The sequence below is a fragment of the Hippichthys cyanospilos genome, chromosome 14 (assembly GCF_059441005.1).
Source record: "Hippichthys cyanospilos isolate Australia breed blue-spotted pipefish chromosome 14, RoL_Hcya_1.0, whole genome shotgun sequence".
NCBI lineage: Eukaryota > Metazoa > Chordata > Actinopteri > Syngnathiformes > Syngnathidae > Hippichthys > Hippichthys cyanospilos.
Window position 1 is genome coordinate 11,683,276 of NC_142382.1, and position 16,292 is coordinate 11,699,567.

General features: G+C 42.0%; 1 protein-coding gene across 2 annotated transcripts in view; it reads left to right on the forward strand.

Annotated features, from left to right (window-relative positions):
* The window catches only part of unc79 (unc-79 homolog, NALCN channel complex subunit), a 45,500-nt gene extending 32,341 nt beyond the window's left edge, over positions 1–13,159 (forward strand). For both annotated transcript variants that reach the window (XM_088433499.1, XM_088433500.1), the window contains exons 32-51: positions 38–1,264; positions 1,486–1,587; positions 1,772–1,888; positions 1,954–2,056; positions 3,924–4,064; positions 4,195–4,233; positions 4,344–4,456; positions 5,912–5,997; positions 6,378–6,551; positions 6,858–6,926; positions 7,005–7,115; positions 9,118–9,222; positions 9,301–9,378; positions 9,462–9,551; positions 9,642–9,817; positions 11,230–11,413; positions 11,495–11,698; positions 11,817–11,894; positions 12,609–12,650; positions 12,745–13,159. In XM_088433499.1, coding sequence (XP_088289625.1) covers positions 38–1,264; positions 1,486–1,587; positions 1,772–1,888; positions 1,954–2,056; positions 3,924–4,064; positions 4,195–4,233; positions 4,344–4,456; positions 5,912–5,997; positions 6,378–6,551; positions 6,858–6,926; positions 7,005–7,115; positions 9,118–9,222; positions 9,301–9,378; positions 9,462–9,551; positions 9,642–9,817; positions 11,230–11,413; positions 11,495–11,698; positions 11,817–11,894; positions 12,609–12,650; positions 12,745–12,933 — 3,428 coding nt within the window. In that variant the 3' untranslated portion in view covers positions 12,934–13,159. The remainder of the gene's footprint in view (positions 1–37; positions 1,265–1,485; positions 1,588–1,771; positions 1,889–1,953; positions 2,057–3,923; positions 4,065–4,194; positions 4,234–4,343; positions 4,457–5,911; positions 5,998–6,377; positions 6,552–6,857; positions 6,927–7,004; positions 7,116–9,117; positions 9,223–9,300; positions 9,379–9,461; positions 9,552–9,641; positions 9,818–11,229; positions 11,414–11,494; positions 11,699–11,816; positions 11,895–12,608; positions 12,651–12,744) is intronic.
* Positions 13,160–16,292: the final 3,133 nt, after the last annotated feature.

Here is a 16,292-nt window from a genome sequence, read left to right on the forward strand (position 1 = left end):
TTCCCGATCTCTTTTCATTGCTCTTTATCGTCGCCAGGTGATATCGAGTTATCAGAGTACCGGGAAGCCAGTGCAATTCAGGACAGCATCTTGCACTGCGTGAGGGAGGAGAGCACCAGGAAGAAGCGTCTGCAGGCCATGAATAAGCAGAAGTCTCTGGACATCTCCAACACGGACTCTATCCTCTTCAACCTGGATGAACATCGACGCAAATCGTGCATCGACCGCTGTGACTTACAGGCGCCCCCTGTTGTGCTACCCCCTTCGGCCCCCGCCCGCAGCAGGCGTCACGGCAAAGGATCATCCGATGGTTCTTGGGTTCGAGTGGAAGGCAGTGATGCAGTGGACAGGCGGGGCTCGCGAGGCGGTCAGTCTGACATCTCCAAACCGGTCATTCCTGAGGTCCGCCTTAGCTGCATGGAGACTTTTGAAGACAAATTGGATCACGGTTCTGCAGGGGGATCGGCTGCCGGAAAGGAGGAACAAGACCTGATTGACCTCTCCTCTGACTGCACCTCCATTCCAGAGAAACACTCCCTGCTCTCCATGTCTGACAGCGACTCCTTAGTGTTTGAACCCTTACCTCCACTCAGAATCGTTGAAAGTGACGAGGACTTTGACCTCAACACCATAATCAGCTCAAAGTTCAATGGAAGTCCAAAAGTCATAGCTTCTCCAACAAGTAGTAACACATTGCGGCTATCCCCAGTTGTGCAGGTAGAGGACTGTTCCAGTGATAAAAAGGTCACAGACCTTCTGACAGGAGAAGCGCTTTTAGAAAAGAAACTGACTCCTTCCAACTCTTTGGAACTACCTGAGCGACTGGAGAACATCTGCCATGAGAGCCCCATCATGACCCTGAAGCAGAAGAGAGACCTGCTGAGGAAGACACCTCATGTGCCAGATACCTCACTGGACGAGGCGTTTGGGACCATAGAAGAGGCCAAGGGCTCGAGCCCCTCTAGCAGGACAATCTTCTTGGACATCCCGGAAGACAAAGCAGAACCTTTGTCTTCACCCGAGAGGAGCAACGATGAGGAAGAGTATGGCGATGATGAGGACGACGACGACATGGGCGATGAAGCGGACAGCGAACTCAAACCGCATGACGGCGATGACAATGACGAAGCAGAATTTAAAATTCAGATTGTTCCTCGACAGCGGAAGCAGAGAAAGATCGCCGTGAGCGCCATCCAAAGGGAGTACCTGGATATCTCATTCAACACCTTTGATAAGCTTGGCAACGAGCAGGCCACAGACACAGGTGTGTCAAAAGAACCATACAGAACTGTTTTAGTATTGTGGCGTCATATTTAGGTCAATTATTTACATTAAAACTTGCTGTGGTGGTTAGCATGCTTCTCATCATCAGTCAGCTTCCAAAAACTAACTGATGGAACCGCTGCATGCATAAAATATGAATTACGTTTGCTTATTCTGAACCAAGCCGGCAATGCTCACAACGTTGTTTGTGTCACCGTGCAGATCACAAAGCTCTATCTACCTTGGAAAAACCGCGAGAATCTTCCTCAGCGCCAACCCTTGAAGCTGCATTGCCTGAAACAAGCCACCGTTCTTCAGTTTCCGGTAGGATTCTGACACTGAGCGGCTCTTTGGTGTAATTTTTTTTTTTTGGTTACTCTGACTCTCCATCTGTTGTATCATCCTCGAAACATCCATTTTCCATACAGTGTATCCACACACACTATCTGCCTACACACTTTAACAGTTATGTAAACCTGAGCGTGCTGTATTTGTATGCAAATTTCAGCTCAATACCGGCATGTGAAGCGAGGTTCTCTGGGTGCACTGACCATGAGCCAACTAATGAAAAGGCAGCTGGAGCATCAGTCCAGTGCTCCACATAACATCAGCACCTGGGACACAGGTCAGTCAATCCAATGATTTGTTTTGGATCGTTGTAATAAACGCTGTTATTTTTCTGTACCGTAGGTCCAACAAAGACCAGTCTGCTCTCTGCACCAAGCACAGTTAGCATGTTTGTTCCTGCACCTGAAGAATTTATTGATGAGCAGCCGACCTTAATGTCTGACAGGTGATTTAACACATTTTGCTTTATATTGTTGTAGCCAAATCCCATGGGTACTTTTCCTAAAAAGATGCAGGAAAAATAATGTCATATACTATATATGTAATATCTCTGTTCTATTAAAATGTTTCCTGTTTTTTCAGTCATTGTTAGTATATATACCATGGATTTTCTTTATTTTTTTTATACAAACATTGCCCAATATATTGCGATACATATCGCAATACGCCTTTGCTGTATCGGAATATATCGCAACATGCTTTCAAGCCACACTATCCAGCACTACCTTTGAACACAAGATTATGCTCACATTTGCACTCTAGTTTGTTAATTTGCTTTATCTGCTCAAAAAAAAAAAGACGAATGGAAACATTTTGTAAGCATTACACTACAGTCTATTTGAAATTTTGCAAAAATCTTGTCAATCAATCAATCAATCAATCAATCAATCAATCAAATTTTATTTATATAGCCCTAAATCACCGAAGTCTCAAAGGGCTTCACAGATGAAAAGAGGTCATACAGAGACATCTTTTCAGTATAAGGTACACAACAGCATCCCCTGTCAAAGCTCCCAGAAGGGGAAGGAATTGTCCCAATCTTGTGGACTCAATCTTGTGAGACATCGTGTCTCACTAATTAAACTTTACTTATGCATTTTTATCTTTACCATTATGCAAGTGTCCTCAATTGGCCACCACCATTTACTTGATGAATAAAAATTGCCTTTCTGATTAAAAATGTAAACCAATAATACATTTATAAATATAGGATTTTAACCATGGTAAAACATAAGTGGCTGTTGTGTAACTTACAACGAAAAGATGTCTCTGTATGACTTTTTTTTTTTTTTCAATAATTCTTGACATGACCTCCTTTCATCTATGAAGCCCTTTGAGACTTTGGTGATTCAGGGCTATACAAATAAAAAATTATTGATTTGATTGATTGATTGAAATTGCCATTTGTAATAACAATAATTATGATAAATCATATATATATATATATATATATATATATATATATATATATATATATATATATATATATATATATATATATACTGTATATATATATATATATATATATATATATATATATATATATATATATATATATATATATATATATATATATATATATATATATATAATTAAATTGAATCCAGAAGCAATTGAGCAGAACAAAATTAAAATATATTATCTGATTAGAAGTAATAATCTAAATACTGTGCTAAATGCAAATTTATGTTTTCCATCTAAATTGTGCTCTGTAATTAATTGGTGACATAATCAGGATATAGTCAGGCTTCATTTTACTGTGACCCTAATGAGGAAAAGAAAAAAATGAATATAAAAATGTGGAAAATTGACGTATAGGAATGCACATAACTGGTATGCAGATAGGCATGTGTGACAGGAATCAGTGACGCGTAACGTCCCGTGCTTCACTTCACGCATTTGCGTTCCCTACCTAATGTTCACCCATGACAACGACTGAGCCTGAGCTGAACAATTCTTTTTCCCTGGCTCCAAGATGTGACGTGGCTCAAAGCACACTTAAATGTGGCACAAGATTTACTGCTTATCTCCTCAGCTATCAGACAAAACAGGTGGATTTGATACAGGGTGACATTTTCAGTCATCCTTTATGTGGCAAGTATGAAAAGAGCATGTGAATGTAGCGCAACTTATGACTAATAAACAAGCTAATAAACCAATAGCTAATTGCCCTCTTGCTCGTGGCGAGACAAACCAGAAGGAACCAATGGAAGGAAGAGGAAGCAACAAATTAATAACGTTAGAGATACTGTAGCTATTGATGGGGAAGTGTGAATTTGAGTGGCAAACCTGCTGTGCTATGTGGCATTCAGGTGTCGGGACTGTGCGGCTGTCCTGGAAGAATATGATGAAGAAACCCTGGGCCTAGCGGTGGTGGTGCTTTCCATGTTCATACACCTCAGCCCTGATCTGGCTGCTCCTATGCTCCTGGACATCATGCAGTCTGTGGGCAGGTAGAGCGGGCCGCTCCCCCTCCCTGCAACCTACATCCACACTGCACTTAGATGAAGTTTCATAACTAACCCTCAGGACGCATGCATGATTCATTCCTAGAGATTAATCCACTGCTTTGACTTCTTTCAGGCTTGCTTCCAGTGCAAATTTTTCAGGACAGGCTGAGAGGTATGACATGAAGCTGTCACACTGCCGTGCAGACACATTCCTGTTTGCTTAAAGATGATTAGTTTAATCATTAATGTGACCAACACGGCTCCTCTCCTTGTGCTTTTCAGCATGTTGATCCCAGGGAATGTCGCAGGTGTAGCCAAGCAATTTCTCCGCTGTATGTTTCACCAGCTGGCTCCAAATGGTATTTTGCCACAACTCTTCCAAAGCAACATAAAGGGTAAACTCCCCCCACGTTCATTTAAATGTAATCTCCACAGGACAAAATACCTAAAAAACAGTGGCGGTCCGTGCATTTCATACTGAGGCCTTCAGTGATTGGACCTCTCATGCGCATTAATGGGCTATGCAGGCTATTTTTCAGAGGATTGAAACATCAATAAACCCTCATCAGCAATTGCAACGCATCAATCTACGTGCCAAAACTTACAATAAGTAATAATAATTTCAAATTCTTTGTCCATGAAGTTTTATAAAGTCCATGAAGAGCAGGCACGCTTTAACAAGATTGTACGCTAAATTACATATGACAATTTGAATCATATAAGTGTCACGTCTGGGCATGGTGAGTTGGGAGGAGGAAGGCAGGGGACCCCAAAAATGCAGGAAAAGTGAGAAATATGTGGCTCAAAAAAAGGACGTTTTGGCAAGGAAATGAGGCAGGACCGAACCGGGGGCAAAACTGGACAAAATATCACCAGACATGTGGAACAAATCGAAACAAACGAGAACGCTGATAATAAAGGCAGACGCCAGTGCAAAAGAAACATGAACAAAACTCCACAAACAACCAAACCCAACCAGCCATTACAATTGAATATGAATGACATAAAATGACAAAAACATATTCACTCACCCAAAACGGCTGTCCCCAAGTTATTTCAGTACAAAATCGATTCATCTTTTTTTCCCTCAGAAAGACTTTCATGACTTGCTTGTAGAGTTTGTTTTCGCGTTTCATTTCGTATTGACATGGACGCCAATGTTGAAAGTCGCGTCTGTCCAATTTCCGTTTTGCTCCTCTTCAGCCATTGTGGGTTAACCCCCCCCAAAAAAGTCTGGCTTTGATGTACTGTACCCTAATGCTAACGTTAGCTGGTTGAGCAACATGTTTTTTTCTTTTTCTTTTTTTTGAAATAACTTTATTTAACTAGCGATATAATATAGCGCCACCTTCCTGCAGTGAGCGTCCATTTACGACATGTTCTACGTGAGGGTTCTTGAAGGCGTTTTTAGGGGTCGATTGGCTATTGCAGTTGTCTAACTAAAATATAGGCCCGTACACAATATTGCACACTGCCTTTCAGACGCCATACTGTTCAGGTGAATGCCCAGCGTCTCCGGGCTCCGGGAGACATGAAGTCTGCCTGGCGACACACGTTAGCTGAATTCTAATTGACTAAAAACTCTACACTAGAACTGCAGCACTTAGGAAGAGTGTAAACAAATTATATAATATGACACGAAAAGAACAGAATATGGAGAATAATTTTATATATAAATATATATATTTAGTAAAAATAAATTTAAAATGAAATGAACTTTTATAATAGTTATTTTAATTATTATAGTTTATTATAGTTATGATGTCATGTTATATTAGGCCTGCAGAGAAGGCCTTGACGGCCATGACGGTCCACCACTGATAAAAGTATTTGCTGATTTTTCCCTGCAGATGGAAGTTTTCTTCGGACGCTTGCCTCCTCGCTAATAGATTTTAATGAGCTGAGTTCTGTTGCTGCGCTGAATATGCTTCTGGAGGTGAGCGTTCTCCTTATTCGTCTTTCACCCAGCAGGCGGAGCTCTAATCAAAGCATTGCAGACCGCTTTGGTTCCATCGAGGCAGCATAAGCCCATTTAAAACAACAATTCCTCAGGGTGTTCGAGAGAAGCTGCACAACTGCACCAGTTGATTGTTATTGCTGGGCTAAATAAATGACACAGATAAAAGCCCAGTGAGGCGTGGGACTCGTGCGAGCAATAATCTGTGCTTCGGTGTCCTAAATCCGCTGCTGCAGTCCTCAGCACTGTGATTGATCATAACTGAATGATCAGTTAAATGGAAATATCTCCGCGCTTATAGAATGCCATTATATAATATAACACAGTTGTGCTTTATGCCTCCGTGCCCTCCCCTACAGGGGTTGAACAACAAGAAGAGTCTGCCAGCAGGAGGCACTATGCTGCACTGCCTGGACAACATTGCTACCTTCATGGAGGCCCTCCCTATGGACTCCCCAAGCAACCTGTGGACCACCATCTGCAACCAATTCCAGACATTCCTCACCAAACTGCCCTCTGTGCTTCCTCTGAAGGTAGCCATCGACGCCACCGCTCACTTAGCCTGCGCCTGATATGCTTTGATGTGATTATGGCTCAGGAGAAGGCATGGGGCAGTGCCCTTGTCAAGTTCAATAGGACTGAGTCTCGAGATTGTAATTGGTTTGACTTTACTGCTTTTGACCTCGAAGGTCAAATTAAAGTGTCCCTAATCATTTTATCCCCACATGAATTCGATCCAATGTTATGATTGTACATCATGGTGAAATAGTTGCATCACCTTCTTGACTTAAATGGTCTTCCTTCACGTTAAAACTTTTTCAATTTGTCTTGTGCCTTAGTGTCCCATGGATTCCAGCCTGAGAATTATTATTTGCCTTCTGAAAATTCCAACTACAAATGCAACACGGGTAAGCTCAAAGAACACTTTTGAGAAGCTAATTTTTACAAATCCTGGACTTTGACATCTAACCTCATGTGTACCACAGAGTCTTCTGGAGCCTTTCTCCAAGCTGCTGAGTTTTGTCATCCAGTATGGTATCTTCAGCCTTTCCTACTTAGTCGAGCTGTGTGGACTCTGCTACAAAGCATTCAACAAGGTCTCTTACTTTGAACTCTTTGTACGCTCACATCTTACCGCATGCAATTCATCTGAAATGTTCAATGTTTTCTTCAAAACAATGTGAATCAGTCTGTATTTGCCTGAAAGAATCAGCTTCCAAAACAAAAGCTTTCATCTTGATGAGTCTATTAATGATGGCGCTTTCATTGCTATCTGTGGCTGAGCACAGCAAAACAACTGATGCCACGTTTGTCTTGAAACTGAATAGGATCAATTATCCGCTATGATTAATTTATCCTGTAATTCCCCATTTCTCTAAAAGAGTGCTTTAAGAAAGAGATCAGAGTCCAATAATCCACCATTATTTATTTCTGATGACGCAAGTGCTTCTGTGAGCTCAAACTGTATCCACAAACTAAAGAGTTAAACCTTTTAAACGAATTAGCGGTGCTCAAAATGTTGAGTTGGGTTGTTTCACAGGCCTTTCGGTCATCATTCTTTTGGTGCTGGATATTTCCCTGAAACTCCAGAGAGCCAGAAATGCGGCCATGCCTCACACATGATTAAGTAGGCAATCAGCCAGTATTGATTAACACGATAAGTTGTTGTGCTGTAGGGCCACGGCTCTTTGGTGGCTTTCTGAGGTACGGTCTCAGACCAAGATTCAGCGAGGCTCGTCGTCACCGTTTGGCCCCGAGAATCCTCAATTCTCCACCACTGTCAACTAAGCATGCTTTATGTCTCCTGCAGTATTGATTTTCTACACCCGCTTCAATTCCTCACCGTACAATATCCGCTTTTCAAATCCCAATGTCACTACGCGCAATTACTCTTGGAACTTGTCCTGTGCAGTTGTTTAAAAAAAAAAAAAAAAAAAAAAAAGATTTCTGGGATGGATTCTCAACCCATTTGCCCTGTCTTTGAAGGGCAGGTTTTAAAGTTGCTTTTTTTGACTGAAGCGTTCCATAGTATGCATCAGCAGATGCTAATGCAACAGGGTCTGTGGGTTTCTATTTACTGGTGACATGCTCCATTAATTTTCAATTTAGAAAGTTCAGTTGTGACCGTACATCACCCACACGTACGGTGAGTATAGAAAGAAAACAGTGGGTGTATTAAAATTGCAGCTATTTTATTATAATACCTAACACAGGTGGGAAGTAACAAAGTACAGTACTTGTACTTACATAACTTTGATGACCTTGAACGAACCTCGACGATATCAAAAGAGCCGCTATCTTCACCAACACTCGCCGGCCTTCGCCCCTTAGTGAGACAGGGGCTTTATACTCTCTCGGCAGGTGGGGCCACTCTGCCTAGCTTATGTGACCCCGCAATGTTAACAGAATTGAACTAACATGTGCCAAGTAAAAGCAGAAGAAAGGTGACATAAGCATAAAGCCTCGAGACAACATCCATCCATCCATTTTATTTTAGCAGCTTATCCTAGCTAGAGTTGCTGGCTTGCTGGTGCCTATCCCAGCTATCTTGGGACAACACGTACAGTATATTGAAAATCCTGAACCTCGCAACTTTGAGGCATTAATGAAGAATTCAAAATGAAGGGAGTTGAAATCACAACAGGGCGTGGCCACATTAAAGTGAGACAGTGGCTCCGCATTCCTTGGGAGCATGCGTCCGACATAGCAAACATGAAGGCGCAGAGAAAGGGAGGCAAAAGTAGAAGCCAGGAGATGACAGTGTGGTTTGTAAACAGGCAGCTGGGCTTTGTGTGGAAGGGATGAACAAAGAGAGCAGCCTGTCCTCAGGGAGGGAGAAGGCAGCCTGACAGCCTCATCTGAGCTGCCTGGGACTCAGGGAGGAGAGATCTGGACTGGCCTAAATCTACTCCTCAGCCTCACCATTGTCTGTCTATTCTCTGACTCCCTCCCACCCTCTCACCGCCTGTCCTTCCCCCTCTATTCAGCCTCGTGAGTTTATGCTCTCCTCGCAGCATGAGTAAGGGAGAGCGATAATAGAAATAGGCAGTCTTGCTGCATCAGTACATTTACTCTCTTCTCTTATCTCCTATCATCCAGGAGCGAGATAAGTTTTACATGTCTCGCATTGTGGTGCTGGAGCTGCTTCAAGCTCTCAAGTTCAAATCCCCGCTGCCTGACACAAACTTGTTACTGCTGGTCCAGGTAAAAAAGCACACCAAAAATGGGATTTTCACACTCACATGTACATTCAAATTTGCCACGCTGTGTTGTTTTTGCCAGTTCATTTGTGCGGATATCGGCACAAGGCTTGCAGAATCCACCATTATCCAAAAGCACATGATTGCTACATTGCCTGGGGTAAGAGTTCACTAAGAACCTTATTAATATCAGCAGCTGGAGTAAAAGAGACCTAAAAATAAAGCATGTGCCCCTTTTTACAGTGCACAACAGCAGCAATGGAATGCATGAGACAATACATAAGTGAGCTCCTTGACTTTATAGCAGATATGCACACACTAACCAAACTCAAGGTGAGACTTTTTTTTTTTTGCATCACAAGAACACTTTGTTACATTATCACTGGCAGCAATAACTGTGCCCTCTTTCAACATGCCATTCAGAGCCACATGAAGGCTTGCTGCCAGCCACTGCACGAGGACACTTTCGGAGGAAACCTTAAAGTGGGCTTGGCGCAAGTGGCCGCCATGGAGATCAGCAAAGGCAATCACCGTGACAACAAAGCTGTGGTCCGTTATCTTCCCTGGCTTTACCATCCTCCCTCCACCATGCAACAAGGGTAAGATTCTCTGGGGGAAATGTCATCTCTGCTATTAAAGGGCTGGCAGGGAAATTCGACCAGAAAGTGAAAGTTATGGCTAAGTTTGAAGTGTATATGGCCCTACATTTGGAACACTTGCAGTTTCATTTTCATTCATCTTTTACAGTGTATTTACTACTGTGGTGAGATTGCAATACAAAGACATTTCCAATATTTCCACCTCACTAATGCAGCTAATTATGAGTACCAACATGTTTCAAGCACTTCTCAGTGTAATGCAGTGCAGTATTTCATCAATGAAAACTATGAGGACAATCATAAATTACACATAATGCATTCAATTATTGACAAGCAAATTACAACTGAGCATCTATCCATTTACCTTAGAGCCTCTTCTCTTTGGGACCCTGAGTGAGCTGGAAACTATCCCAGAATTTAAAGTTTTGGGTTTTTTACTATAGTTAGTTTCTCCTTTAGTTTCCCCTCTTTTAAAGTTTTAAAGTTTGCTTCATATTACTTTAGTTTTTATTAATTTTAGCATTCATTTTACTTTGTTTTATATATATATATATATATATATATATATATATATATTTAAACTACAATTCCTAAACAATCATTTTCCCTTCTAAAATCTACACATCTGTACATTAATACCATTAAATACATTTAAAATAAACCCCCTAAAGTATACATGAAATTAAGTGACGAAATGAAGAACATTTTCTTAAAAAATAGGTAGTTGTTGTTTTTGGGGGTAGTTGTTTCAATTACTTTAATTTTGTAAAGCACTTTTGTTAGACTTGTTTTTTTTTAATTAATGTATTTTTTTCAGTTTTAATTTAAGTCAATTCAGTATTTTATCAACTACTATCTCGATTCCAGCTGCTTAGGTGAAATTTGGCGCTGGTTGCCAGCACAAAAAATACCTCACATTCACACTTGCATACAATTTGAAAATTACCTCTGGGCATGCACAGAAAACCCACAGCATAATCGAAGGAACAAGCAAAATATACACAGGGAGGAGTAGGGTTAGGGTTGGGTTCAATTTGAACCCAAAACCTGCAAAAATGCAAAGAACAGTACTACACCATGCTGTGAGGTGAGCTGAGTAGCTTCATTTAGACAAAAACAGTCTTTTGATATCAACTTGTGGCATTTATAAGAATCAATTACTCACACGTTTTCATTCTTGACATAAAATAAAGTGTTGCCACACATTGCAGGGGTTCATAAAACCTTACACCGAATCATTCTCAATGTGTGTGAACATTTAGCTGATTCTTTGGGAGTAATTCTTGTTTCCATGCTTATATCTTATTTGGCAGATGAATGCTGCCTGGAGCGTGATAAAATATTAACGACAGTGGCAAAAAGCAGTTTTTAGGTGATGCAATGATGTAATCAATGTCCTGTTTCCTTTGCAGTCCCAAGGAATTCATCGAATGCGTCTCCCACATCCGTCAGCTGTCGTGGCTCCTTCTGGGCTCCCTCACACATTGTGCCCTGCATCAGGGCTCCACTTCCTGTATGCCCATTCCTCTGGATGCTGGCTCACATATCGCTGACCATCTTATAGTCATCCTTATAGGCTTTCCTGAGCAGTCCAAGGTCTGGCGGGAATCACTGAATCTGTTTTGAGTGATCGCACACTTCTTGTATTCATGGCCTCTCCATTGTGTCTCTACGCAGACGTCTGTGCTGCACATGTGCTCTTTGTTCCACGCCTTCATGTTTGCCCAACTGTGGACGATCTACTGTGAGCAGGCGGCGGCTGCTCCCTCTTTGCAGAACCAGAACCAAACAGAGTTTTCCTCCGGGGCTATTCTCACAGGCCTGGAGTTCTGGAGTCGCGTGACGCCCAGCATTTTGCAGCTCATGGCGCACAATAAGGTGGTGAGTGACTTGCTTCCACTTTCGCCGGCTTTCAAGAGAAAAATGTACCCTTAAAACCTGGAAAATGGTATATGTGACATAACATTCATGATTTATTTTTTTATTATTTTCATTTCAGATGGTTGAGATGGTGTGTCTCCATGTTATTAGCCTGATGGAAGCACTGCAGGAGTGCAATTCAACCATCTTTGTCAAGGTTTGCAAGACATTTTGTCCCATTTACATTACATTTACAACAGATTTACAACATTTACATTTACAACAGATTCAATTTGACAATAAGTATATATGTTACTTTTCAGCTGTACTGAAGTTTAGAAAATAAAAACGTCAAATTGAGCGCCTCCTTATAACAAACCGGGTCAATTTCCCCCAAACAGGTTGCTGCCAATTATTTAGTCAAAAACAGCATTATGCCGCTTTAGTTTTGCTGGTTTCATCGCCTCGTTAGCAAGCAATTGTAGACATAAAACACGTTTTGACAAATTTCAAAATGATCATTTTAAAAAAATATATATTGCTTTATTGAAGAGTCATGAATACTTTCACAATTTAATATATTTTAAATGTAATTAACACAAATATATATATTTTTATTGACCCAAATTATTTCACGGACCCCACTTTGAGAATCGCTGATAAAGAGAAACTGTATTAAACATATTTTAGTGTCATGGTATCAGCGTGTTTTGGGTATAAATACAGTACAATATTGGCACAGATACTGGTTTGATGAATCTTGAAGTAACAGGTAAAAAAATGGATTTTTGCAAGTATCTGGAATAAATGCCGTGCAATAATGGAGGGCTAACAGTGTTCTGCTAATACAGAAAAGGGCAGAGCAAAAAGGGCATGACCCTGTTAGCAAGAAGTAATTACATAATTTCTCCCTCTTTATTCTTTCCCCTAGCTTATTCCAATGTGGCTACCCATGATACAGTCCAACCTTAAGGTAAGCCCAGCGAATATCATCAAAATATGAAACAGCCAAGGAAATCGTTCCGATGATTTGAATTAACTGCCCCCCCCCTTAATTCCCGCATCAGCATCTGTCGGCAGGTTTGCAGCTGCGTCTCCAAGCTATCCAGAACCGCGTGAACCACCAGTGTCTGCAAGGTCAGACGGCGGGAGCGCCTCCCTCCGCGCTGCGCAAGTGGCTGCAGTGCACTCAGTTCAAAATGGCTCAGGTGGAGATCCAGTCATCTGAGGCCGCCTCACAATTCTACCCCATGTAACCTACTTTCTGCCACGCCGCTCCGGATGAGCAAAAGAGATGCTCACCTGGGTTGAACCCCCTTTATTAAAATATGTACAGTAAATCTATTTAAGTACTGCTACTGCTTTGCGTCAATTGCAGAAGATTTCTATTTATGCGTTGCACTCGGAATGCAAATGTGTACTCACTCGATGGCATTCTATCTTTTTCGACCGGACAATAAAAGTTTCTTTTTTTATAAGACACCTTGTCATTTCCTATATTCAAATGTGACATTTACTCCTTTTTCACGTCCCCGCTCATCTTCCAAATGTCCAATTTACCATAATGCAAATGGCAGCGCGATTAAATCAGCCCGCCTTGTTTACGGTTGTGGACCTGAGACTGGAGCTCTCCGGGAAAATGACATGACACGCATTTAGCCAGCTCGCCGTCTGCGATTCTTGTCAGAACGTCCGTCACGCTGCCTATCGGCATCATGACTCGGATCCATCAGGAGACCGTGCGAGTCGCAGCCTCCTAACTCGATAAGATGGAGCCAGAGCTTAGAGTTCAACAGGACTATTTTAGTTAGAGATTCCCCCTACAGCGCGCTCTACCAGAGGCCCTTTGGCTCAAAGTGGAGGCCTCCCCCTCCTCCTCATAGCAGATAGACTTATACAAAACAAACACAATTACCTTTGGCCTAATGTGGTTTGTTATGATGAAGCATTATTGTGAGGTCTAACTACATTAGCCTGAGGATAACAGATGTCATGACAGCAGGGCATATTCATCTACTTTTGGATTTCATTATCAAGCTTTAACATTCGCCCAATTTGCTCATTTAAATATTGAAAACCTAAGAGGGAGAGTACTGCGCCATTAGATGTGTTGTTTGGGGGATTTGAGTTGTTTTATTTGTGCGTGCAAAAGAGGACCTGTGATGTGAGGTGTGAGCCAAATGAGTCACACAATGTGACTAATGAACTCACACACATGCCCGCTCACGCACTCAACCCGTGTGACCCGTGAGGCTGGCTGAATCAGGCTCACGGAGCCGGTGCCCCCCTTGTTGTCAACCTCCAGTCTTGGCTCATCAACGCTCTCCCGCTGCGGAAGGGTGGACAAAGATGATGTCGCTTTGAGTGCACAGGTCTGTCTAATCACGTCGCCTTGCGCCAGGGTTGCATCTTTCAGCTGTTGACGCCCGCCGGTGTCATCGTTTTGCCTCAAACACACTTCTCCCCCCCAAACAAGCTCTCAGTATCTAATCAGTGCCCGACAGGTATTCAGCCTTTTCCCCAACACGAGCCACCTGCCTGACGGCCTCCTGGAGGACGGTGTGGCAGTCAGTGGTAATTAACACTGGCCAAAGGCCTCTTGGGCACACAGGCTGCCTTTTCAAAGATTGTGAAGGTCGAAACTCTTCCACGTAAACACTCATGCAAATCGATGGGAAGTAAAAAGTACAATAAATACAATACTTGTATTTACCGAACATATTATCTCAGGTATGCATACTTTGATGTCAAAAAAAAAAAACTTATATGTAAAAAAAATATATATTTCTAAAAAATCGCATCCGCCTTTGAGAACTTGCAGAGGTTGCTTTTCGGGGGTGTTTTGACTCACGCTCTGGTGCGAAGGTGAATCACGTGATCGCTAACTAATTGGAGTGATTGCAAATGTTACAAGTGACAGATGTTACAACTGTCTGGGGTCTTCCCTATATTTCTGCCCCTCTGCTTTTGCGCAAGGAAAACAAAACATCCTATGAGTTCTTTGGATGGTTGTTCCTGGTAAAGCTTGTTGGGAAAGTGACAATCTCTGGTGCCACCGCCCAGTGCTGTCACTTTGTTTTTATAACAGCTAAAACCACACAGGCCGCGCTGGACAATGCATGAATGTTGAAATTGCTCACAGCGTCCATTGGCGTTAGCATCAAGCGGCACGTTCACAGCGAGCACGGCTGTAAAAGGACTCTATGATGCCTCATTCACATTAGAAATCATTGACTCTTCAGTTTTCCTCTGAATCATCCTGCATTATACAGTACATGCGTTCAGCCACAACATTAAGCACATATAAACAAATATCAGATTGTGAAAGAGGTAGCAGAATTCACACTTTGGCAAAGAATACTGTTTTTACTGAAATTATCAGAGAGAATTGGATTTAATAATGTGTTTTTTCAGCATGGTTGAAATAAGTAGGGGTAACAGGAAAAATGGCCTCAGGGCAAGTACACAACATTTGATTTACGTCAAGGAAACGATGCCACGTCTTCTGATTGAACAAATGAAATACCATCGAGCAGCCCCCTTACCGTGTCACTCAGCAGTTAGTGGCATGGAGCGCTGTAATTCAGTGGTGATTGTCTTCAAGAAAGAACGGGTTGATTCCCATTATATCGATTTTCAAAAGTTTCATCTCACAGTTCAATACCTATCCAATGCAGACGGGAGATGATTTGTTAAATCGCATTGACTCGGCAACTGTTATCATCACCACTCTGAACTTGTATAAAAGGTACTGGCAAATGCTACTGGAAACCTCCAGTTTGGCGGCAGGACTGTTCCAGTTCCGTTCTGCATGCATGGTGCTCCTACAACCTCTCATTACCTCATGAACAACGTTCTTAAGTGCTGTGAAGCATTCTGTGGAGCTTTCTTGGACAAAGTAATGATTTTGGTGTTGGTTGGCTGGTTGATATTGGAGGTTTCTCACACATTTTGCCATGAATGCAGCCCCACTCTGCTCTGACCACAAAAGCCGTAAAAAATGTTTGCCAGCCTTGCGTAGGACCTTCAACTGCAGCTTCCTTGTACAAGTGGATGAATTGGATGTTAGTCCATCGCGTAGCTAAACCACAGGTTATTGCCTCTCGAGTCCAGCAGTAGTCAACTTGATGAAGGACAGTAACAGGAAATTAATGCTGTGGTATTTTTTGTTCAGGTTTGTGGTCCAACACCTGTCTAGAATATCCAACCTGGTAGCAAGTGGCTATCCAGGTTGCAAAGAATGTCTTAACCTTTGAGAGGAAGGTGATATGATGGAGTGGCTCCATGAACGACTGATCTGTTTGTTCCCCATCCAGCTAGCCTATATCTCCACAGGTGATATATCTCCATTGCAGTGGTCTTTGGTGCACAGTAAATATTCCTTGTGTTGCACAAACTTTTCTCCAGCATCCATATTCCACTCATGAGTCTCCACTCACACTGTGCATTAGATGTCATTGAGAGCTTTCAGACCTCGCGCTACATTTGTTAATATCCATTAGAACTACTTATATATTTTTCACAGATAAAGATCCCATTTATAGTCACCACAACAACTTGTGGTTTCACTGGCAAATCAAGCAAAAACATATGATGCACATGTACCATGTCGGCA